The sequence below is a fragment of the Elgaria multicarinata genome, chromosome 17 (genome assembly GCF_023053635.1).
Source record: "Elgaria multicarinata webbii isolate HBS135686 ecotype San Diego chromosome 17, rElgMul1.1.pri, whole genome shotgun sequence".
NCBI classification, from domain to species: domain Eukaryota; kingdom Metazoa; phylum Chordata; class Lepidosauria; order Squamata; family Anguidae; genus Elgaria; species Elgaria multicarinata.
In genome coordinates, this window is record NC_086187.1 from 11,651,309 (window position 1) to 11,674,428 (window position 23,120).

Consider the following 23,120-nt stretch of genomic DNA (forward strand, 5'->3'; position numbering starts at 1 on the left):
ACAGCAAAAACACTTCCTTTGTCCACCCCTACCCCGTCCTTCTAAACTAGGGTGCAACAGCACCGACCTTATACAGAAGGCCTTGCCTAGCACACCCTCCTCAAGCCAAGTGCGACCACTTGAACAACCTGAGGGAAGGGTAAAACACAACCTTTTCTTCATATGAGAGGGTAAAGGCTAGAATCTGAAAAGGTTTTTTAATGCATATGGAATAAGCTGAAGGATATTTATCTATATCTATCTATCTATCTATCTATCGTATTTCTTCGATTGTAAGATGCCATCGATTGTAAGACGCACACTAATTTCAGCACCACCAACAGAAAAAAAAAACCCTAAGGCACACCCATGATTCTAAGACAGTACTAGAACCAACCCGGGGGGAATCCGCACGTCGTACCGAGACCGCTTCTAAGCGACCCCAGTGCGACGTGAAAGCGATTGTGTAACTGGGCTTTGGAAGAGCCGAGGAAGAGATGTCTTTGTTGCCGCTGCCGCCACCCACAGATCTCCTCGCCGGCTGGGACGGAGAGCGCGGGGGAAGAAAGCGGGGTGAAGAGCGGAAGAAGCTCTCCACCCTGCCTTCTTTTGCCGAGCTCTCCTTGCCGGCCGGCGAGGAGGTTGGTGGGTGGCGCTGGAGCAGGCAAGGACGCGTCTTCCTTGTTTCTTTTACAGGCAAGTTAGACGATCGTTTTCGGGGTGCACTGGGGTCGCATAGAAGCGCTCTGGGTACGACGTGCGGATCCCCCCCCCAAGTATATAAATAGAGTGGCTGAGGAGATTGGGAGTTAATTAAGGGAGTTAGGGTTTGTTTAGTTTGGAGTGCTCAGTGGTGTGGAGAGTGAATTATTTATTTAATTTATTTAAAGCATTTGTATAGCGCCGCCTCACCATTTCTGGCATCGAGGCGCTTTACAATAACATATAAAACAATTCCATTTAAACCCTCAACCCACATTAAGACAATTCCCTTAAAACCCTCACCCTCAAACCATTAAAAGCCCTCAACCCCAATTTAAACCACCCCCTCCCCAGACTCTTGTGAAAATAAAAACACCTTACAAAGGCGTTTGAAGCAATTGAGAGTGGGAGCCTGTCTAATCTCTGGGGGCACATTATTCCATAATTGGGGGCCAGCCACTGAAAAAGCCCTGGCCCCGGCGCATTCCAATTTGTAGCAGGGGACCATCAGGGCGCCCTGCTCCTGAGAGCGAGTCTGCCAATGGTGAGACACAGGAGAAAGGCGAGTGCTCAGGTATCCAGGACCCAAGCAATGCAGGGCTTTATACATGGTCAACAAGACCTTGTAGCGCACCTTAGCAGCCACCGGCAGCCAATGGAGCTCTTGAAGCACCAAAGTGATAGAAGACCACTTCGGGAGCCCCATGACCAACCTGGCTGCTGCATTTTGTACAGCCTGTAGGCGTTGGATTGGCTTCAAGGGAAGCCCTGTATACAACAGGTTGCAATAGTCCAGTCTGGAAAGAACCAGGGCCTGGACTGCGGTGGTAAGATCAGCCTCTGACAGAAAGGGGCGAACTTGGCGGAGCACATGGAGTTGATAAAAGCAACTCCGAACCACGGCCCCCACCTGTGATGACATAGTTAGGGACTGACTGGTTAAGAATAACACCCAGGTCCCGCGCCTCAGTCACAATCCTTGGTCAGATTCCTGAAATAGGCAGATCTACAAGCTCCTGCCTCAAATCTGCCAGCTGCTGACCTCGGCCAATCACCATCAGCTCAGTCTTCTCCGGGTTAAGCTTTAGTTTACTCCTAGACATCCAGTTACAGATCTCAGCCAGGCACCAAGACAGAGTAGCGACTGCCTCGCTGAGGTCAGACCCCACCGAGATGTAAAGCTGGGTATCAGCATACATATGGTACCTCAGCCCATGGAGGTAAGATTAATGGAGAAAAGATTTTAAGAGACTTAAAATTACTATTTGATTAGGACTAGATTAAGCAGGTCAACTTGCATTTAAAATAACTAAGATCTGTTAAACAAAAATAAACATGTTATTTTCCTTTCCTACCTCAAACCACGTGTCTGCTTGGCTTTATCACCTGCTCTACAGTCACTATCATAGACTATATATATATATATATATATATATATATATATATATATATATATATATATTCTGTATTTCTTCAATTCTAAGATGCACTCCCCCCCCCCCCCATATAAACATCTTTAAAAACGGGGTGTGTTTTAAGATTAATCTTCTCTTCATTTGTTTCCAGGAATATATGAGTGGGCTCCAGGTGAAATACCAGAAACTGCTGGTAAGAGCTCCACTACCACTGCCCTACTCTGTAAAGATACGGGTCTAACTTTGATACACCCAAGGAAGACAGAGATGTTTTCTTGCTGCGCCTCTTCCCAGGGGAGAATGCCTGGATCTGTGCCAACAAGGCAAAGGGGTGGAGAGGAATTCTGCAGAGTGGGGAGGAGGAACCTGCATTCCTGCGGCTGGGAATGGCAGGTTGTGATTTGCAGCAAATCAGCATTGCACGTGCACTGGATCTGTAGAAGGGGAATAGGCGTTTGCTAGGTGTCAGCCCCAACACACCTGGGCATGGGGGAGGTTAGAAGGCAGGGCAGGCAGAGGCAAAGACAGTCCAGACAGGCAACAAAGTAGAGCAGTAGTGCAAGGACGAGGAGGGAGGAGACCTCAAAGGTCCCCTGGAGACTATTGAGTTGACGATCTTTGATGGCATCCATGGCCAACAGGAAGGAAGGACCAGCAATGAAACCTGACCTGGAAGCCTTTCTAAGGGTCAGAGTAACCTGACCACCCTGACTTTTCGGTGTAAGGAGGCTTCTTTGCTGGTCTCTTCTTGCACTTCCTTAATTTAACCGGAACTAGGTGGAGGCTGCACATGATCAATCCGTGGCTGCCGCCTCCTTTGTCCCTAGTAGAGGCTGGTGGCTCCAATTTCGGTGGGGCTGTGAATCCATTCTGGGTTTCAGTCAGAACCAGCCAGATCTCTAAAGGAGCTATTCGAGGTGCTGAACCTATTTGGGCTAGCTCCTTTAGAGTTCTGCCTGGTTCTGGCTGAAACCCAGAATGGATTCACAGCCCCACTGAAATCGGAGCCACCAGCCTCCACTGCCCGTCTCTCCCCCACCCCCACCCCACACCCTGCCTTTATCACTCAAGTCTCTGGAGTTGCCTTTTGCATTTCCAAGCCTTGACACTTGGGGGGGAAAAACATGTCTTTCTGCTTGCAGTCAGGATCCCAACAGAGGCAGCAGGATCTGAACTCGCTGCAGGATTACATGCAGCGTTGCACCAACAAGCTATACTGGCTGGATCAGCAAGCTAAGGACAGGATGCAGTATGACTGGAGTGACCGTAACCTTGACTATCCTAGCAGACGGCGCCAGTATGAGGTATGTTTTCTTGCCAAAACATTTCTCTCTTCTATCATCATCATCATCATCATCAGATTGTTCAAGGTGGCATGTAGGGAGGCTTGAGTAATTCTATCTTTGTGAATTCCAGTACAAATTGATCCGATATGCACAATTATCCACCCGTCTTTGCGCTTTTCCAAACATTGTAACATAGTTTTTGTCGATTTAAACATATATCCGGACCCATTTAGGAATGCAGCTTTTAAGGAAAAAGTGCATTTAGAAGTACGCATTTTGAGAAGGAAAAGAAAACATTTAAAAATACATATTTGAGCACATGTGTAAATGCAAGTATTCATGCAGATTTTAAACGATAATCCCAGATTAATGCGGAAATCTCTAGCAGTGTGAAAGAGGCATCAGGGTGTCACCTCATTTTCTTTCTCCCGCCACTGTCTGTTCAGATAAAACCATAAACTATGGTTTATCTACAAGAATGAGCCTCAGTGAACCTAGCGCCCCGTGCTCTTCACCTTCTTTCTCCTTTGGCATGGCTACAAGGAGAGAAAAAAAAGAATCTTTCTTTTACATTTTTGATTAGCTACAGTTTAGTGTTAAGTCCGAACCCTAAACTATGACTCAGCTTAATTTACTGGAATAAGACGGCTTCGAAAACCAAGTTTTGAAGTGGCTTGTTTCAGTAAACCGTAGCTGAGCTGAACCACAGTTTGTTTTGCCTTTGGACGTAACTCTAAACTGCGGCTAATTAAAAAGAGAAGCGAAAGCTTCCAATCTCTTCCTCATAGCAGCAACTGAAGAGGCGAGGGGGTGGAAGCATACAACCTGGGGCTCGCCCAGTCCCATCCCTGTAACAATGTCAATCACTGTCAAAAAGCAGCCATTAACTTGCGTCAAACTAGTTAAACTGGTTGAAATAATCTTGGCAAGAAGGTGAAATGGGTAACCTGTACAGAAGCTCATTTAGGTCCAACTAAAAGCAGTCCATGGAATGGCTTGAGATCAACGTGTCTTTGACGTACTTTGCCTGGTGGTGAGATTGCAATCGCTCTTCCTTGCTTTTTAGAATTTCATCAATCGGAAGTTGGAAGAGAAAGAGGCAGCCATCAACAAACTGCACGAAGATGGGAACAAGCTATTGGCTGAAAGCCATCCTGGGAAGATCCCCATCGAGGTGAGTTTGGCTTGAGAGGCATCTGCCTTTGGAAAGCTTCGCCACATATATGAGGCAATTGTTGGTATCCTATCCTGGGCTCTTTTGATCCATCAGTCCCCTGAGGCCCACCACGGCTGAACCTGTTCTCTTGTTTGCAGGCTCACATTGAGGCAGTCCATGCCGACTGGAAGGAGTATCTCAACCTGCTCATCTGTGAGGAGAGCCATCTCAAGTTCATGGAGGACTATCACCAGGTAGCATGAAATCCAGGACTTGCAAGTGGATTGGCAGCAAAACTATGCAGCGTGTCTTTACCCTGTGCCCGTAGCTGCCCTGTTCAAGTAGGACATTAGTGCAACAGCATCACCTGACCCATGTTCCCCAGCAAGTGGTATACGTAGACATACTGCCCTCAATACTGGAGGTAGCCTTCAGGACTGCTGGCCCTTGATACCTTTCTCCTCCAGAATTTCTCCAATCCCCTTTCAGAGCCATCCAAACTGTTAGCCATCACTACATCTTGCAATAGTGAATTCCACAGTTCCATAGCCTGCTTGTGGAACGCTCTGGTCAAGATTATGTTGACTGATTTGTGAGGGACATGACCTGGCCAGGGAGAGGGGAACCCAGGAGCCTTTACTGCTCTTCCTGTGTTCTTAAATCATGATTAAACGCAATAAAGGAAGGGAGGAGAGGAATTGGCACTGTGGAGAGAGGAGGACAAGGAGGGAGCAGGCGAGTCCCACGGCCGGTGATTCAGTGTCAGTGGGGTGAGAATACTTGTTGTACAACCGCCCAGCACTGGGCTGTGTGTCCCCTGCTGCAGATATGGCTCCCTGCTTTCTCCGGCTGCACCCCTGCTTCGGGAAGCATCTTCTTGCACAACAAGGCAAACTGCGCTCTGTGTCATTTGCAGAGGAGGGTGACAGGGAGGTGGCTGTCCTTGGAGTCCAACCGCCAACCAACCTGCCTGGCAGTTTGTCTACCGCGGGGCCAGGTCAGGTGCCACCGCGGCTGTTTGTATGGGAAACAGCCGAAGGAGCCGGTGGGAAAACAATCTTGCCAGACCTGTTCCCCCCCCCCCCCCTCTCCGTTTTTTTCCTTATTCCTCTTTCCTTGGCCTCCTTGCTGTCGGTTGCTCCTGATCAGTCAGGCATCTGCCTTCTGGAGGTGGCTCAGCAAGGCAGGTTTTCCCAGCCAGAGACTTCCCAGGTCTGTGTTCATATTCTCCCCAGGGCAAGCCCACACTGTGTCTGCCTTGCTGGGGGGAATTTCCCTCTTGTTAGCAGCGAGTTGGCCGGAGAAGGAGTCTTCGACGCTTTCGTACGCAAGGCCCACCTGCAACTCTGGGTCCTGCATTAAAATAATGCCTTTATCTGCACGTCCCCGCTTTTGCCTGTAGGGTAGCCTTACCCAACCCTCCGGATGCATTGGGCTGCCACTCCCATCATCCCCAGCCAGCAGCCCCATCCTGACTGTGGATGATAGGCGTTGTAGTCCGAACACATCTGGAGAGCCCCATATTTGGGGGATGCGGGAGGGGCTGCGCTTGGGTCACCAGATGGAAAGGACAATAGCGACACTGGGTGAAATTCCATCTGCTGTGCAACTCTTTAAAATAGCGATTTGACCATAAACGCTGATATAGAAATGTCCTCTATAAATTGGGACACCTGGCCACCCAGCCGTCACTCCCTGTTCTTCTCTGCTCCTTTCTCCCAAGTTTGCCAGCTCCTCCGGGTCTGTTATGGCTCTTCTGTTTAGGCTTCTCCCTCTCAACAGTGAATTACTGTAATGGGGAGGTGCGTGTGCAGGCAGAGGGAAGCGTTGGCCCATTTTGCAATAGTCGCGATGGGAATGGGCATTGCATGGTCATGAAGAGAACCACTGGACCTTTTTCGTTTGTTTGTTTTTGCACAGTTCCAAAAAGATGCTAAGGATGCCCAGGACCTCCTCAGAAAAGTGGACACAGACCTCGACCAGAAATATAGCCCGGATTTCAAGGATCGATACCAAATCGAGTCATTGCTGCGGGAACTAGAGGCAAGTATTTTGAGTGATAGCCGCCAGCAGCAATGTCAGGTGGGAGAGCTAAGAGGTCAAGGGGAGGAACACTGGCATCCCAGCAGCTTATCCACTACACGAACGCCCTCATGGGAGCTGGCACATCTTCAACCACACGTAGCCTGAACGCCCCATTTTAGAGTGGGGTGAGAGCAAAAGACTGTTGCCTTCCCCAATCTGGTGTTCTCCTGAAGTTTACACTTCAACTCCCAGTATTTCCAGTTAGCACCAGGCTGGGGAAGGCTTGTATAAGATCATAGAATCATAGAATAGTAGAGTTGGAAGGGGCCTCTAAGGCCATCAAGTCCAATCCCCTGCTCAATGCAGGAATCCACCTTGAAGCATCCCTGACAGATGGTTGTCAAGCTGCCTCTTGAAGGCCTCTAGTGTGGGAGAGCCCACAACTTCCCTAGGTAATTGATTCCATTGTTGTTTTTCCTGATGTCCAGTTTTTCCTGATGTCTAGCCAGAGTCTAGCTTCCTGTAACTTGAGCCCATTATTCCATGTCCTGCACTCTGGGACGGTTGAGAAGAGATCCTGGCCCTCCTCTGTTAGACAACCTTTCAAGTCCTTGAAGAGTGCTGTCATGTCTCCCCTCAGTCTTCGCTTCTCCAGGCTAAAGATCTGCCGCACATCCAGTCAAATCAATGCTCCATCCAGACCTATGTATGACCCCTTTCAGATGGCATGCTAAGCCACGGTGGCTAAGCATTTTGAGCTAAACATTATGGCTTAGTCATGTGAACCATTCATCACCATTGGGGCTACATAACCAAGGTTTAAACACGCTCACTAACCAGTTGCTAAAAAGGAGGCTAGCTGCCTAACCATGGCTTAGCGTGTTGTCTGAACAGGCCCCATGCCTGTTCTGGTGGACAGCTATGGTTGAGATAACATGAAATGGCTGCCTCAACAGCAGCAGATTTCGAGTGCCACTAAGGTGATGGAGCGTGGCGAACAGATCTGCCCCGTGCAGTACAATCCACCGGGACACCCTACGTTGCGAAGTGCCTTGCCAGGAATCCAAGCTGGCTGACATGGTCCTCCTCCTCCTCTCCATTTTATCCTCACAACAACCCTGTGAGATAGGCTAGGCTGAGAGTCAGTCCCTGGGCCAAAGTCACCCACTGAGCTTCATGGCGGCGAAGCAGGGACTAGAACTTGGATCTGCCGAATCGCAGTCCAATACTCTAACCGCTACACTTTTCCCTTGCTCGGCTTCGTCCATTCTCTTCTGCTGCCCCTTACGCCTGGAACGCTCTTCCAGAACATTTGAGAACTACAAGTTCAACCGCAGCTTTTAAAGCTCAACTAAAAACTTTTCTTTTTCCTAAAGCTTTTAAAACTTGATGTTGTGCAGACTTCTACTGTTACTTTCTACTGTTAGTTTTACCCTACCCTGTGCCTGCTTACCCTACCCTGTACCTGTTTGCATTCTCTTCCCCTCCTTATTGTTTTACTATGATTTTATTAGATTGTAAGCCTATGCGGCAGGGTCTTGCTATTTACTGTTTTACTCTGTACAGCACCATGTACACTGATGGTGCTATATAAATAAATAAATAAATAATAATAATAATAATAATAATAATAATAATAATAATACTGTACTGACTCTATGATACCGGGAAGGGAGCTGTCCCTGCTTGCCTATCTCGATCCTGCCATCGTGGCTCAGCAGCATCTTTGCTTTCTCTCTGACCAGGACCAGGAGAAGGCCTTGGACAAGTACGACGACGTGGTGACATCCCTGCAGAAGCGCAGTCAGCAGGTGCTCCCTCTGAAGTACCGCCGGGAGACCCCCTTGAAGCCCATCCCAGTGGAGGCTCTCTGCGACTATGAAAACGAGCAGGTAAGAGGCTCCAGTTTTGCATCTGCTGGCTGCGGGATGGAACCATGGGAAATACCTGGTCTTGGGTACTGGGTTGCATCCCGGTTAGGGAGCTGGAAGGCGGGCGGAAAGTCACAGGCCCATTGGAGGTGGACGGCTGTCCAGTGGCAGGGGCCATTGGACAGTGGTGGTGGCAGGGAACAGCCTCCTTGCAAAAGCGACACCACGGACGCTTTCCTGATGGAACGATGGCTACTCACAAGCCAGGAGGAGGGAAGAGGATGCTGGTGTGTGGCTTGGGAGCTGCTGGTAAAAGGCAAGGAATGAGGAGGCCGAGGAAGGAGTACACCAATGTGACGCAACATAATTATGTATTCATTGCATTTCTGTCCCACACAAATCGCCTCCAGCAACACATGACCTCTTCCAAGTCAGAACTTTGGCCCACCTGGCTGAGCATCACCTTCTTTGACTGTCGGCAAGAAACCAGGCACAGGCCTTTTCCGTCACTTGCTATCGGAGACCCCTTTTTAACTGGAGGTGCCAGGGCCAAATTTGGGTGGCCCTGCTTTCAAAGCATGTTCTCCATTACTGAGTTAGGATGCTCCCTCCATTTTGGGGGGATGCGTGGGAGGGAACCCAAAGATGGGTGTACTTACACCGAATTCCTTCTACCCCAGTGCCAGATATTTCGTGGGGCCAGATACACGCTGCACAAGAACAGCGGTGACGTCTGGGAGGTCACCGATAGCACAGGAAATGTGATCAACGCTCCGGGCGTCTGCTTTATGATCCCCCCTACAGATCCTGATTCCTTAACCCACGCTGACAAGTAAGTGCTTCCTAAGCCAGGATGTCTTTCACACAAGCCAAAGGCAAAGCAGTGTTGGTGGTTTCGAGAAGAACCTTTCTCCTCCCTGTCATATTCTCATCTTCGTTTTAAGCTCAAGAGTGCTTTTTGCCTCCCATGATTTGTCTAAGTCCTCTTTTTTCCTGTAGCATTGCTGGTCAGTATCAGAGCGTGAAACAGAAGACAGCCGGCACAAAGAACCTCCTGCAACAGCGTTACGATGGGCTGAAGGCAGACAGCATTGGAGGTGGGTGCTCCACCCCATTCCAGGGGGAGATGTAGATCTCACTTGGAAATGAGCACTGGGTTCCAGTTCTACTGTTCGTTCTGTACGTAGTGGGGTGGTGGTGGTGGTGTACATGCGAAACCCAAAGTTCTCCAAAGTTCACCTCGAAGCTCGTTCCGTCTTTGCGAGCTTGCTTTTTTAAAAAAAATTCGCATGGAAATTTGTGCATATTTTCATGCATATTTTTCCCCAGCCTATTCATCAACTGTATGCAGCTTTTAAATGTACGCATCCTTCTCCCATTGATTAAAGCGCATTTGTGTGCATTTTTAAAAGCACACATTTCCATGCTCATTTTTCAAAAGTATGCATTTTCCTTGCACGTTTTTCAAAAACACGCCTTTCTTTCCATGCACGTTTCCCCAAAATATAGTTTTTCATGTGCATTTTTCAAAAGTATGCATGTTCGTACACGTTTTTCAAAAGCACACATTTTTTTCATGCACATTTTTCAGATGTACGCATGCCGTTGAGCACATTTTTGGGAGGTCTGCAGATCACACTGCAAGCTCAGAAATGTATGGAGTTCAACCGCACATCGTGTTCCGAGTCCGTGGTCAAATTGGGAGGGGCAAACTGAGTAGAACCTGCCCAGGAATGAACAGAAACCATTTTCTCACACATCCCTATTGATACGGGACAAAAGACTGGGCGTAGTTACAAATTTAACCGGAAGACTTCTTAGGTTCCCATGTTTGAAAAGTGGCATCAAACCATTTTCTATCAATGTCCCAGGCAGGAGAGATGCTTCCAGTTGATGTGCTCAGCACTGGGCATGAAGGACGTATGGATTTGGCTCAGTATGGGGCAGCTTTGCCTGTTCATAGAAATCACCTGTGCCCTTGGCTTGAGGAAAGCTCTTGGTTTAGTGGAAGAAGCCATGATTTGCATGATACGAGGTCCCAGATTCTGTCTCCGGCCCTTCTGGTTGGAAGGGTCTCAAGTGGCCGTGCTCCCTCCTTGGAGATCCACCACCAGCCAGAATAGATAACATTGCGCTGGATGGACCAATGGACGGAGCCACCATCAGGAGGATTTCCATCTTCATAAGCCTCGTTTATTCTGCTTCTAGCTACAGGGAAGAGCAAAAAGAACCAAAAAAAAAGGGGGGGAAGCCATATGGATCTTGCAGGGAAGATCATTCAGCAGAAGCAGGCAGAAATCTCTCCTGCCAGTTGTAAATCTTCCAGCGCAATCCATGTGGATTTTGTAGCCTGCCTTTGAGCTTTTCATACGTATTCCTCCAGCTGAAGAACTCCTATGCCAGAATCAGTCCTTTTTAAAATACACATTCAGTGACGTCATAGTTTGTCACCCAGACTTGGGTGAAAGAGGTTTGGTTCCTAACCACCCTTCCAAAGATTTTATTATGCCGTCTGATTTTTGTATTTCAACTCTGTCCTCTTCTACTGGAACTAAGTTAGGGTAGGGATGGACGATCTCCCAAGTCCTGTTTGTGATCTGCTTGCCGGACTCCCACGGGTTGCCTGAACCTGGCAGGGTGAGCTGCCAGACGGCCCACGGGTGCCCAGCGAGCGCTCGCTTCTTTTTGTCCACGTGCTGTGATTTGTGCAAATTCACAGCTGGATATAGTTACGGAAATCACACTTTGCGCAAAACCGCGGCCATAAAATTCAGGCCTAAAGGACCATTTACTGTGCAAACCACAGTATTTTTGCGCAAAACAGGATTCCCTAAATATTCCCAGTCACGAATTTGCGCAAATCGGGATTTGCACGCACACAAAAAGAGCAGGAAACTGCAAGCTTGCCCGACTCAGTGCACACCGAGTCCAGCCAGCTCAGTGATCCGTGAGCTGGTGTCTTGAGGATGGGGTGAGCTGGCAAAACCCCACTGACCTCCACTCCCAAAACAGAGTCCTCTGACATCCCTAAACTGGGGGGGGGGTCAACAGCTGGCGATCGCTGTGCCAGCTGTTTTCCTCCCCACCCCAACTGCTAACCCCAGAAGCAGAAGAGGAGTGCGGTTGGCCCTTTGTGACGTAGGGCAGGGGACAGGGGAGCTTGGCGGAAGGGCCGTCTATTCCCCCCACTCCTTTCAGCGAAACGAATTGCCAGCCAGGGATCGAAACACACCTTGCCCCACCTGCTCTTCCCCCCCACTCCCTCCAGATGCAGCATCTGTACAGGGGCGACACCTGTTGGCCGGGCTGGAGAAAGTGAACAGCGAGTTAGAGAAGCAGGAGAAGGCCATCACGGCCAACCTGCGGCCCCCGCTAGAGCAAAGTCGAGCGGTCCAAGATAGTGCGGAGCGGTCCAAGGACCTTAAGGTAAAGGCACCCGGGGGGGGGGGAACGGGGCGGAGGGAGGAAGAGGCTGCCAGCCGGGCCTGGCACAATGAATGGGCTGCTTTGGTGGGATGGAGGACCAGGATTGTGAGGCCCCCTCGTGCTTCTGCTCTGCGGCCTCACGTAGCTCCCCGCAAGGGCACAACATGAGGATCCTGGCTCAAGATCCTGGCTGATTCAAGCACAGGTGGGGGAGGGATGCTGACAGCAGAGGCTGGTGGCTCCGAGGTCAGCGGGGCGGGGAATCCGCTCCGGGTTTCGGTCTGAACCCGTGAGAGCTCAGCTCCTTTAGAGCTCTGACAGGTTCAGACCGAAACCTGGAGTGGATTCCCCGCCCCGTCGACCTCAGAGCCACCGGCCTCCTCTGAACACCGCTGTACTTGGTGCTCATCCGCGTTATCCCTCCCCCCCTCCTTTGCAGAACATCACCAATGAGATCCACCGCATCGAGCCGGAGAAAGCCCGCAAGGTCCAGGAATGCGAAGCCTTCCTCGAGTCGCTGCCCGACGCCGGCAGCGCCACTTTGGTGAAGAACAAGGCGGAAGAAACCCACAACAAGTACAACCACGTGGTTCAGCTGCTCAACGCCGCCCAGGACAAGTAGGTGTCTCAGCGGCTCCTCTGATGGACCTTAAGCGCTGGGGCAGCTGCTCTTTGGGTCGCCATCACTGTGACGGCCTGGCTTTCTGGTTCCGAGCTCTTTGCAAGCACCAGTGGCTTTCGGACATGCAAATGATACAAAATAAACATGCACAGTTCTTCTTTTCCATAACGGATTCTGGTTCTGCTTGTCCTGGGGAGAGTCACGGAGTGTCCCATGCTCCCCGCTGGAAAGCTTGTTCAGCCACCCCTCTGGCTGCTGAGATTTCAGCAGGCGTTGTCCCGGTGCAATTTCAAGCACTGCTTTGCCACCACAGGGACTAGAAACCTGCCTCTTCTTTAAAACGAAAGGGTGGTGTTTGTAGGAAGCCACATTCCTCACTGACTACTTCTCGCTCCAGGTATCGTGCACTTCCGTGGCATCACAGCACACAGGCACACGTAGTCCTGGCTGCTACCCCTGGCTGAAGTATCACCGGCAAGCCTGCCCGTCTGGCATGTGTGTGTGTGGTATTTCAGGGGGTGCTTCTGTCTGTCTTTGTAGAGTGGATGTCGCCAATCGCCTGGAGGAGAGACTGCAGCAAGGGAGAGACCTGCTTTCTGGCTATGAGAACAAATTAGCCATTGAGGACACGATTCCAGAGGACATCCGCGCCCTGGAGCGCAAGAGAGAAGAGTTGCTGGTGAGCGCTTTTGAAGCAAAGCAGGGCTGCCCAAACGTATCAGGTCCTGGTTTGTAAGAGGCCCCACCTGCGGTGATAGTGAAAAGCCTTTAAAGCAAAGGAAAGAGCTAGTTTACACCGTCTCTTTCTGGAAAATAGAAGCATAGCTTCCAAATCGCATGAGGTACTGGTTCCTCTCTATTCGGCCCTGGTTAGGCCTCATCTAGAGAATTGCATCTAGTTCTGGGCTCCACAATTCAAGAAGGACGCAGACAAGCTGGAGCGTGTTCAGAGGAGGGCAACCAGGGTGATCAGGGGTCTGGAAACAAAGCCCTATGAAGAGAGACTGAAAGAACTGGGCAGGTTTAGCCTGGAGAAAAGAAGATTGAGGGGAGACATGAGAGCACTTTTCAAATACTTAAATGGTTATCTCACAGAGGAGGGCCAGGATCTCTTCTCGATCCTCCCAGAGTGCAGGACACAGAATAATGGGCTCAAGTTAAAGGAAGCCAGATTCCAGCTGGACATCAGGAAAAACTTCCTGACTGTTAGAGCAGTACGACAATGGAACCAGTTACCTAGGGAGGTTGTGGGCTCTCCCACACTAGAGGCCTTCAAGAGGCAGCTGGACTACCATCTGTCAGGGATGCTTTAGGGTGGATTCCTGCATTGAGCAGGGGGTTGGACTCGATGGCCTTGTAGGCCCCTTCCAACTCTGCTGTTCTATGATTCTAATGCAGATTAAACACTCCCCCTCATAAACCAAGAACTACACAACAAAAAAAGGGGGAAAACAACGGAAAGGAGACTAAGCTAGAACAATGAGCGCCCCATCCTCTGCAAACCATTTCAGGGGTGTGCCATTGCAGGGCCCTCCAAATTACCCGAATGGACGCCTCTGAATGGAAGTGATGAACTGAGGCAGCCTTTTTAGCTCAGCTTGGAGCAGGCTGGGTTTGCAATGGTTGAGTTGCCAAAGCCAATGACAGTCTCTATTTCCTAGGGCCAGCGGTGCCCCCAAGCACACCCTATTAATCCGATGTACATTAATGGTTGGAACAATTCAGTCCTAGGTGGAAAAGTAAAATGCTGGTCAATGTCGTGGTGAGAGAAAAGCTTATACTGACGCTGCGTGGCCTTATTCACTGTGGTTAAAGCCATGGTTTAAGGTGTCTTCTGAACAGGGCCACTAGCAGGCGAGGTGTGATGTGCCTATTTTCATAGAGCACACACAGTTGTGTGCACGTACATATCCTAAAGTTCCCTGCAAATATACAAGCAGATCTCCCCTATAAATCTGCCTGAGATCTGTGTTCAGCTTTTGAGGCCTTTTGCATCGGCTGGGTTCGCATGTAACATTAATCCATTACATGGGTTGTTGAATTCTGGGTTGTCATGTCGGGTGAACTCAGCTGCACTAACAAACCATGGTTTGCTAACTAACCATGAACAATCCAGAAACAGAATTTATGGTTTGTTGTTAGGTTGTGAACTCTGGTTTGTTTAAATTCTGGGTTGTTGTTGCATGTGAACCCAGACCCATGGGTTGTTTCACCAAGCTACAGCGGTGGTGGGAAATAGTGGTCAAAACCAGCTGTCCTACACACCGGTATAGCCATACCATAAAGACATTCAGGAAACAAACAAACACAAAAACCCAGGGATTGAGAAAACAAACTGATTTGTTCGATTGTCTACCAGACAAACCCTTGATTGGGCAACAGATCATGGGCTAAATAAACCATGGGTTAGTGTTACGTGTGGAACCAGGCCCTTCTCTGGCAGAAGCATGGTTGATGGGGACAAAAGAGAGAGCCTTTTCCGTTGTGGCACCTAAATTATGAAATAGCTCACCAAGCAAGTGCCATCTCTTCGCTTCTTTTTAAATGGGCTCTTAAGAACATTTTCTCCTTTATTTTCTGACACGTGTGTTCTATCATGTTTGGTTGGTTGATTGGCTGATATTTTAATCTGTTCTGTGAGACATTGAATTGCGTGAATTGCCTGGAGTACGTTTGGCCTAGAAAGAGAGGGCATAATGACAATAAAATGACACACGAGAGGCGTTTTCCTAAGAGCTGCCCTCCCCTCCCTGCCCAGGCGCTGGGTTCCGAGCTCCAGGCCCACCGGCCCTTGCTGAATGAGGCGGAGCAGGACTTGCAGACGGCCAAGAAGTGCTCCAGCGCCCTGGCCAGCCAGTTCCAAGAGCACTGCCCGGACATTGAGCGCCAGGAAGCCGAGCTCCACAAACTCAGCCACCGATTCGGCAACCTCAGCAAGCAGATTGATCACAGGTTGGCTGGCGGCAAGGGGAAATGAAGCGACGGGCATTGGCAGTGGAAGCCAGAATGTTGGGGAACCTGTGGCCCCGGCCATTACAACCTTTCACCTTTCTCCGTAGATCTCAGGTGCTAGAGAAGGCAAAACTGGCCTATTCCAACTACCGGAGCGGCTATGACAACCTGAGCCAGTTCCTTCGTAATGTGCCGAGCTATGAGCCTCAAGAAACGGACAACATCAGTCAAGTGGAAACCAAGCTGAAGAACCAAAGGGTAATTTTGGAATGGCATCACAGAGCTGCGGGGGGATGGGACCTCAAAGAACGTCTAGTCCAACCCTCTGCCGATGCACGAAATTCACCAGTACACGGTCCCCGATAGCTTGCCGTCCAGGCTTAGAAATAGGAGTGGGCAATGAGTGGCCCTCCAGATGTTTTGGCCTACAACTGCCATCAGCCCTAACCAGTGTAGCCAATAGTGAAGGATAATGGGGGTTGAAGGGCAAAACATCTGGACAGCCACAAGTTGCCCCCTCCTGCTCAAAAACCTCTAGACTTCAGAAGCAGTCAGACCTCTAATGGAGCCATCCAAGTTCTGACTGGTTCTGACTGAAACCCCGAGCAGATCCACTGCCCCACTGACGTCAGGGCCACCAGCCTTCACTGACCCCTGTTCTAACAGAAGGTTTTGCTGTTGGCTTCTTGCTCTTTGACGTTTGTCTGCTTGGTGTGTTTTTCAGTCCCTTCTGGGAGACATTGCAAGCAAGGATCAAGAGGTCCAGAAAGTCTCCGCTGAGGCTCAGCATTATCAGCAGGCGGTGAAGGTAAGGATGGCGAGGCGGGTTAGAGCAGCCTGCGTCGGTACAAGGGTAGCTCAGAGGAGGTGGTGGTGGTGGGTGGAAATCCCATTACAGACATGGATTCAGTACCACCGTGGCCAGTGCTCTGTCAACGTCATGGCCTCCCTCCCTTCTGCAGGACTACGAACTAGAAGCGGAGAAGCTGAGATCCATCCTGGACCTGGAAAGCGGCCGCAATGGCTTCTTGAGCAAGAGACCCAGACTCCAGTCTCCGGCGGCAAAAGTGAAAGAAGAGGTACGCTGGTGGTGGTACTTGTAGAGATGGAGGTTGCTCTCCGAAAGTTCACCACATCTCCCAACCTCACGTTCAAAGGCGTGTCTGCTGCTCTATTTAGCCAATCTTCTTTGGTCGTCACGTGGGGCAGCTTTGTCATTTAGCTACCACATGAAATAAGCCGTGGTGGGCTGCAGTGATCAGGCGAACCCAGTCAGTGAGTGGTCCGAAGTCACCCAAGTGAACTTCACGGCCAAGTGCAGGCTAGGACGCAGGTCTCCCGAATCCCAATCCAACACTCTAACTAGTGATGGACGAATTCACCTCCATCCACAAACCAAACCACCCATTCCTCAGGCAAGCAGGCGGGCGGGGTTGACTCCACTGGACTCCCGTCACATCCCTAACTCCAATGGCTGCATCACACTGCCTCTCAAATATGCATTTAAATGTGAAACTTCATGCACGTTGTTGTTGTTGTTTTAAAAATCCAGTATAATGCAGAAACAGGACAGAATGGATTTATGAGCAAACACAGGGGACAGGGACATGGCCCAGAAATAACTGGATTTGCCATTGCCCTGTGTGAACGGTAAGTGCGTTCACACCTGGATTGTCTCCTACACATTGCTGGAGACTTAGAGTTGCGGGCAAGCTAACTTTTAGGGAAGTGTTATCAGCTGTGACGGATGTTCCCTTTGCAGAGCTCAGATAAACCTTTGAGAAAGCACAGCATTCCCCGGACCAGCTTAAACGCCGCTGCACCACACAGAGTCCTGTATTTGCTTCTCGCTTAAAATAATAATAATAATAATGACGGAAACCAGAGTAGCGTGCATAATCCATGTCGACCCTATAACCACCTACTGTATTTCTTCGATTCCAAGATGCACTTTCCCCCCCATATAAACATCTCTAAAAACGGGGTGCGTCTTAGAATCGCGGGTGCGGTTATTATTCTTCGAATCAAAGCTTTTTTTCTGTTGGTGGTACTGAAATTAGTGTGCGTCTTAGAATCGATGGCGTCTTGCAGTCGAAGAAATACGGTAATTGTTTCCTTGCTTCTCACCGTTTATTTGTGGCTAGCTTTATTTACAATGATGAAAACATTTTTAAAGGGGCATCTGTAAGCTAGAGGCCCTCCTTTCCCTGGGCCGGGGGGTGGGGGGCCTTTGGCTTCTTTTCATTGAGCCTGCAAACTGGTCCTGTATTTATTCCCTTTTCTGAATGTGTTTCTGCTTCCCGCTCTTAGGAAGCTGTCCTGGCTGCAAAGTTCACCGAGGTGCACGCTATCAACAGACAAAGGCTGCAAAACCTGGAATTCGCCCAGAGTCTCCTGAGACAAGTGAGTGTAAGAAGCTATTGCTTTGCAGCAAGGTCTAGCTCAGGGTGGACGAACTCCACCACGTGCTGCTCCCAGGCTGCTCGCTGGACTCCCGTTGGCTGCCTGCCCCTGGCTGGTGCGCGGGGCAATCTGCCAGACTGTCTGGGGGTGCCCAGCGAGAGCTCACAACTCTTCCCCCACACCCCGTGAGCCACCATTCTGCGCTAAAAAACGCAGGTAGAAATATTACGGAAATGGCAATTTGTGAAAGTGGCAGCCATCAAAATGGTGGCCGTAAATAGCACTAATTAGGCTGTTTATTCCTGTAGTTTTGTGCAAGTGGCACTATTTATTTATTTATTTATTTATTACATTTTTATACCGCCCAATAGCCGAAGCTCTCTGGGCGGTTCCGCCATTTTGTGCAGAAATCATGATTTTTGTCATGTTTCCATTTTTGTGCAAAATGGCGGCTTACGGGGAGTAGGAAATGTGCCGAATCGGGCCAGCTTGGGGATCCCCGAGCTGGCTTCTGAGCTCCATCTCCAAACTGGATTCCTATGATATCCTTACTTTTAGCACGGCTCAGGTCGCATTGGTTCATACTTTCATCTTTGGTGGAAATGTTCCACAGTGCGGGAGTTTTGGAACATTATTGCCAGGGATTTCTTCATGTTAGAGTACTGGTAACTCCTAAAACAATGCTGCTGCTTCTTTTTGAACCTAACGATCCTGGATTCCTGTATAAAGACCTTTTAAAGCAATTGTATACAGCTGCAAAGTCATGTACAGCATATAACTGGAAGTCTCCAAAGCAACCAATTAAAGAACGGTAGATTGATAGGATTTGGGTCACTATGAGTATGTATAAACTTACTCAGCAAGTCAGGAATCTTAACTTGAAGAATGATATTATGGCACCATGGTTAATATTCATTCCCTATAGAGAGGCACTTCAAACTTTTGATAAAGTTCCCAAAAAGTACAGTTGCCTCTTTCTGATTAATATGCACAAACACACAAAATGTGTTTTTACTTTCATTAGATACTGAACTCCTTCTTAGGCTGTTTTATTATAGTCTATAACTGATACGTTTATGGAGCGAGTATTATAATTAGAGAAATCCTTTGTTTCTTTAGTGATTTTGGTTTATTACTATGTACTTTCTTCTTCTTTTTGTTGCCATTATTTCAAAATAAAATTTCATGATAAAAAAGAACCAGCTGATGAATGGCATTTTCGTGGAACATGGGCAGAAGGGTGCAGTGGTACTCATGCCCTGCTTGTGGGTTTCTGATGTGCAGCTGGTGGGCCACTGTGTGAACAGAATGCTGGACTAGATGGACCCTTGGTCTGATCCAGCAGGGCTCCTCTGATGTTCTTATGGGAACAATAACATTTTCAGAAAAGTCTACTCTTGCACAAATTATAGAGCTGCGTTGTGCTAAATAATAGGGATGTGCTTCGCTTCTCCTCGGACCGGAGAAGCAGGAGCGGATCGGGGGGCTTCGCCTCCCCTAAAGGTGGAGGCGAAGAGGATTGGGGGAGCCGCGGAGCGTTGCGGAGCGGATCGAGGTGAAGGCGGATCCTTCGCCTCGATCCGGAGCTTTGCAAAAAAGGTAAGGGGGGTTTACCTGGCCCTGCCGCCGCCCATGCGGCGACGGCGGCAGAGCCAGGTAAGGGGGCAAAGGAGAGGGGGTCTTACCTGCATCCGTCCATGGTCCCGCGGCTGCTTCAACTTAGCCTGAGGACTCAAACAGGAAGACTAAGCCGCAACTGCGGCCTGGTCTTCCTGGTTGAGTCCTCGGGCTCAGTTGAAGCAGCCGCGGGACCGTGGACGGATGCAGGTAAGGGAGAAGAGGGAGGGGGGGTTACCTGGCCCTGCCGCCACCCATGCGGCGACGGCAGCAGAGCTAGATAAGGGGGAAAGGGGGAGGGGGGTCTTACCTGCGTCTGTCGCGGCCTGTCACCACCTTCACTAGAGCCCGCGGCTCAACCAGGAAGTGTAGGCTGCAATCGGGGCCTACAGTTCCTGGTTTAGCCGCGGGCTCTAGTGAAGCTGGGATGGGCCTGGACAGACACAGGTAAGGGGGAGGAGGGAGGGGGACCTTACCTAGTGCCACTCCCTGCCACTGTGGAGCTCCAATTTGGAGCCGGAGCTCCGCAGCGGAGTGGAGTGCCCCCTAGGCGGATCGAGGCGGGGCGGAGCGGGCCCGATCCGCAATTTGCAGATCGGGCACGAAGAGGATCGGGGGGTCCGTGCACACCCGTACTAAATATCTTGAATCTGCTGTATAATTTTAAAGAAGAATACTGCGTTCCACAGAAATGGTAGGGAAGATTTCAGACATCTCTAAGTGCAATGTGCCAGAGCAAGGCACTTTGAAGGAAAAGGAGGCAGGCCAAGACTGCAATTCTAAATGCGTACTAGGGTGCTGAAAAGAGCTAGACTTACTCCCAAGTAAGCATGCATCAGATTGCATGGTTAGAAAACCGTCTGGCAAAATGTGTGGCGGGTTGGGAATGGAAGAAGAGATGAAATGACCCTCTGGTTGTAGCAACGTAGGTAGATTCTGGACTTGACTCTTGCTTTTCTCTTCATTCTCAGCAGCCGGAGATCCACGTGATGCAGGAGTCCACTCAGACCAGCAAGTCACAGAGGCCGCTGGAAGAAATCTGGAAGCTAAAGAAGGAGCTGGACGATGAGAGCCAATGCAGACAACAGCTGGAAGCCGAGATCAAGGTCATCCAGGAGAACATCCGCCTCCTGCAGAACCAGAAACCTCAGGAGACGGTGGTCAAGAAGGAACTGGTGAAGAAAGTGCCTGACCCGCAGCTGGACGAAAGCTTCCACAAGTTGCAGCAGAACTTGGCAGAGGAGGAACGCAAGAACCAGGAGCTGCAGGAGGAACTGGAGGCCCTGAAGCTCAAGCTGAGAGTTCTGGAGCACGAGCGGAGAGAAGGTGGGCAGGAGTACGTGGTCAAGGAGGTCCTGCGGATTGAGCCGGATAAGAGGCAGGCCGAGCAAATCCTGAAGCTGAAAGAAGAACTGGACGACCTCAAGAGGCAGGAAGGGAGCCGGGAGAACGAAATGGTCCTCTTGCGCCGACAGATCGCCGCTCTTTCCAGTGAGAAGTCGAAGGAGCAGGAGAAGGTGACCGAAAGGGAAGTGCTAAAGCTGCAGAACGACCCCAAGCTTGAGATGGAATATCAGCAGCTGCAGGAGAACAAGCAGAGGGAGAGCGCCCTGAGGCAGCAGCAAGAGGAAGAGCTCAGCTTCTTGCAAGCCAAGCTGAAGCGGCTGGAGAAAGAACGGGCCATGGCTGAGGGCAAGATCACCGTGAAGGAGGTGCTGAAAGTGGAGAAGGACCTGGCTACGGAACGGGAAGTGAACGAGCTGCGGCGCCAGTATGAAGAGGAGAAGGCCAAAGGGCGCTCTAATGAGAGAGAGAAAGCTGACCTGCTCAGGAAGATCCAGGCCCTGGAAGAGGAGAAGGCCAAAGTGGTTGTCCAGGAGAAGGTCCGGGAGATTGTTCGACCAGACCCCCAGGCTGAAAACGAAGTGGCCAACCTCCGCCTGCAGCTGGTGGACCAGGAGAGGAGATACCAAGGCGGGGAAGAGCAGCTGAAGACCTGCCAGAATGAGCTGGCTGTCCTGAGGAACAGGGGGCCGCAGGTGGAAGTGCAAGAGATCCTCAAGGAAGTGATCAAGTACAAGACCGACCCAGAGACCGAGATGGAGCTGCAGCTGCTCAGGGATGAGATCATGGACAGGACCAGAGCAATCGAGAGAGCGGATCTGGAGATCTATCAGCTGAAGCAGGAAATCCAGACGCTGAAAAATGCCGAGCCTCAGGTCCAGACCAAGGAAGTGGTGCAGGAGGTGGTGCAGTACCGCGAAGATCCCCAGACCAGAGAAGAGGTGGAGTCCCTGAGAGCTCAGCTGGCCGAAGAGCAGAAGAAGCACATGGACCTGGAGAGGGAGAGGCAGCTGCAGGAGGAGAAGATCCGGCAGAAGGAGGAGGAGCTCTTGCAAGTGAGGGAGAAGGTGGTGCAGCAGGAAGTGGTGAAGCTGGAACAGGACCCTGCCTTGAAGGCAGAGGTCAGCTCCTTCTCGCAGAGCATCGAGAACGAGCTGCAGCAGATCGACTCGCTTCGGAATGAGATGCGCAAGCTGCAACGGCGGAGGTCAGAGCTGGAGCGCCAGCTGGCTGAGCTGGAGAAAGAGAGGCAGGCCCGCCGGGAGGCGGAGCTGGAGGTACAGCGGCTGAGGATGAGGCTGAGCGACCTGGAGCAGCAGGAGAAGGAGACGATGGAAAGAGTTACCGTGAAGCAGAAAGTGATCCTTCAGCAGGATCCGCAGCAGGAGAAAGAGCACGCTCTGCTAAAGCTGGAATTGGAGGAGGAAAAACACCGGAGGCAAGTCCTGCAGGCTGAGCTGGAAGCCCAGCGGAAGAAACTGCAGTCTCTGGAGAAGATGGAGGTCAAGGAGAAAGTGGTCTTCTCAGAGAGTGTCCAGGTGGAGAAAGGAGACACCGAATATGAGATTCAGAAGTTGAAGAACAGCCTGGAGGAAGAAAGCCGGAGGAAGATGGAACTGGATGCAGATATCAATAGGCTGGAGGCCAAACTATCCGAAGTGGAGTTCAACAACTCCAAGTCTTCCAAGGAGCTGGACTTTTTGAGGGAAGAAAACCACAAGCTTCATCTAGAGAAGCAGAACCTCTTGCTGGAGATGAGAAGGCTGCAGTCAGAAATCGAACTCACTGTCACAGAAGCCCAGGATTTGAGGAACATGTCGCAGGTGGACAGCAGAGTGAACCTGGACTCCCGGTTTCAAACTCTGGAGAGGGAGCTGGAAGATCTCAAGAGGTTATCTCGAGAAAAGGACGATGAGATTGAACACCTTCAAACCCGCCTCCAGACAGTGGCCATCAAGAGAGAGCAGAGAGAGAATCACTTGAGGCGTTCCATCGTGGTCATCGATCCAGACACCGGGAAAGAAATGTCTCCAGAAGAAGCTCACAGATTCGGGCTTATTGAGTGGAGCTTGTACGTCAAGTTGAAGAGTCAAGAATGCGACTGGGAGGAGATCTCAATGAAAGGGCCCAACGGAGAATCTTCGGTCATCCTTGACAGAAAGTCGGGGAGGAAGTTCTCCATTGAAGATGCCCTGAAGAGCGGTAGGTTGACCACAGCTCAGTATGACAGTTACATCAACAAGCAAATGTCTATCCAAGAGCTGGCTGTTTTGGTGTCTGGACAAAAATAGCTGCTTCAGCCTCAGAGAGGGGATTTAAAAA

General features: G+C 50.3%; 1 protein-coding gene across 1 annotated transcript in view; it reads left to right on the top strand.

Annotated features, from left to right (window-relative positions):
• Window positions 1-23,120, top strand: part of PPL (periplakin) — a 64,667-nt gene extending 41,547 nt beyond the window's left edge. Inside the window, exons 6-22 of the mRNA XM_063143346.1 lie at window positions 2,248-2,289; window positions 3,239-3,400; window positions 4,449-4,556; window positions 4,697-4,792; window positions 6,459-6,581; window positions 8,309-8,455; window positions 9,115-9,266; window positions 9,434-9,531; window positions 11,703-11,860; window positions 12,300-12,478; window positions 13,023-13,161; window positions 15,241-15,434; window positions 15,542-15,692; window positions 16,159-16,242; window positions 16,397-16,513; window positions 17,745-17,837; window positions 20,426-23,120. Of these exons, the coding sequence (XP_062999416.1) occupies window positions 2,248-2,289; window positions 3,239-3,400; window positions 4,449-4,556; window positions 4,697-4,792; window positions 6,459-6,581; window positions 8,309-8,455; window positions 9,115-9,266; window positions 9,434-9,531; window positions 11,703-11,860; window positions 12,300-12,478; window positions 13,023-13,161; window positions 15,241-15,434; window positions 15,542-15,692; window positions 16,159-16,242; window positions 16,397-16,513; window positions 17,745-17,837; window positions 20,426-23,089 (4,707 nt within the window). The 3' untranslated portion in view covers window positions 23,090-23,120. The remainder of the gene's footprint in view (window positions 1-2,247; window positions 2,290-3,238; window positions 3,401-4,448; window positions 4,557-4,696; window positions 4,793-6,458; window positions 6,582-8,308; window positions 8,456-9,114; window positions 9,267-9,433; window positions 9,532-11,702; window positions 11,861-12,299; window positions 12,479-13,022; window positions 13,162-15,240; window positions 15,435-15,541; window positions 15,693-16,158; window positions 16,243-16,396; window positions 16,514-17,744; window positions 17,838-20,425) is intronic.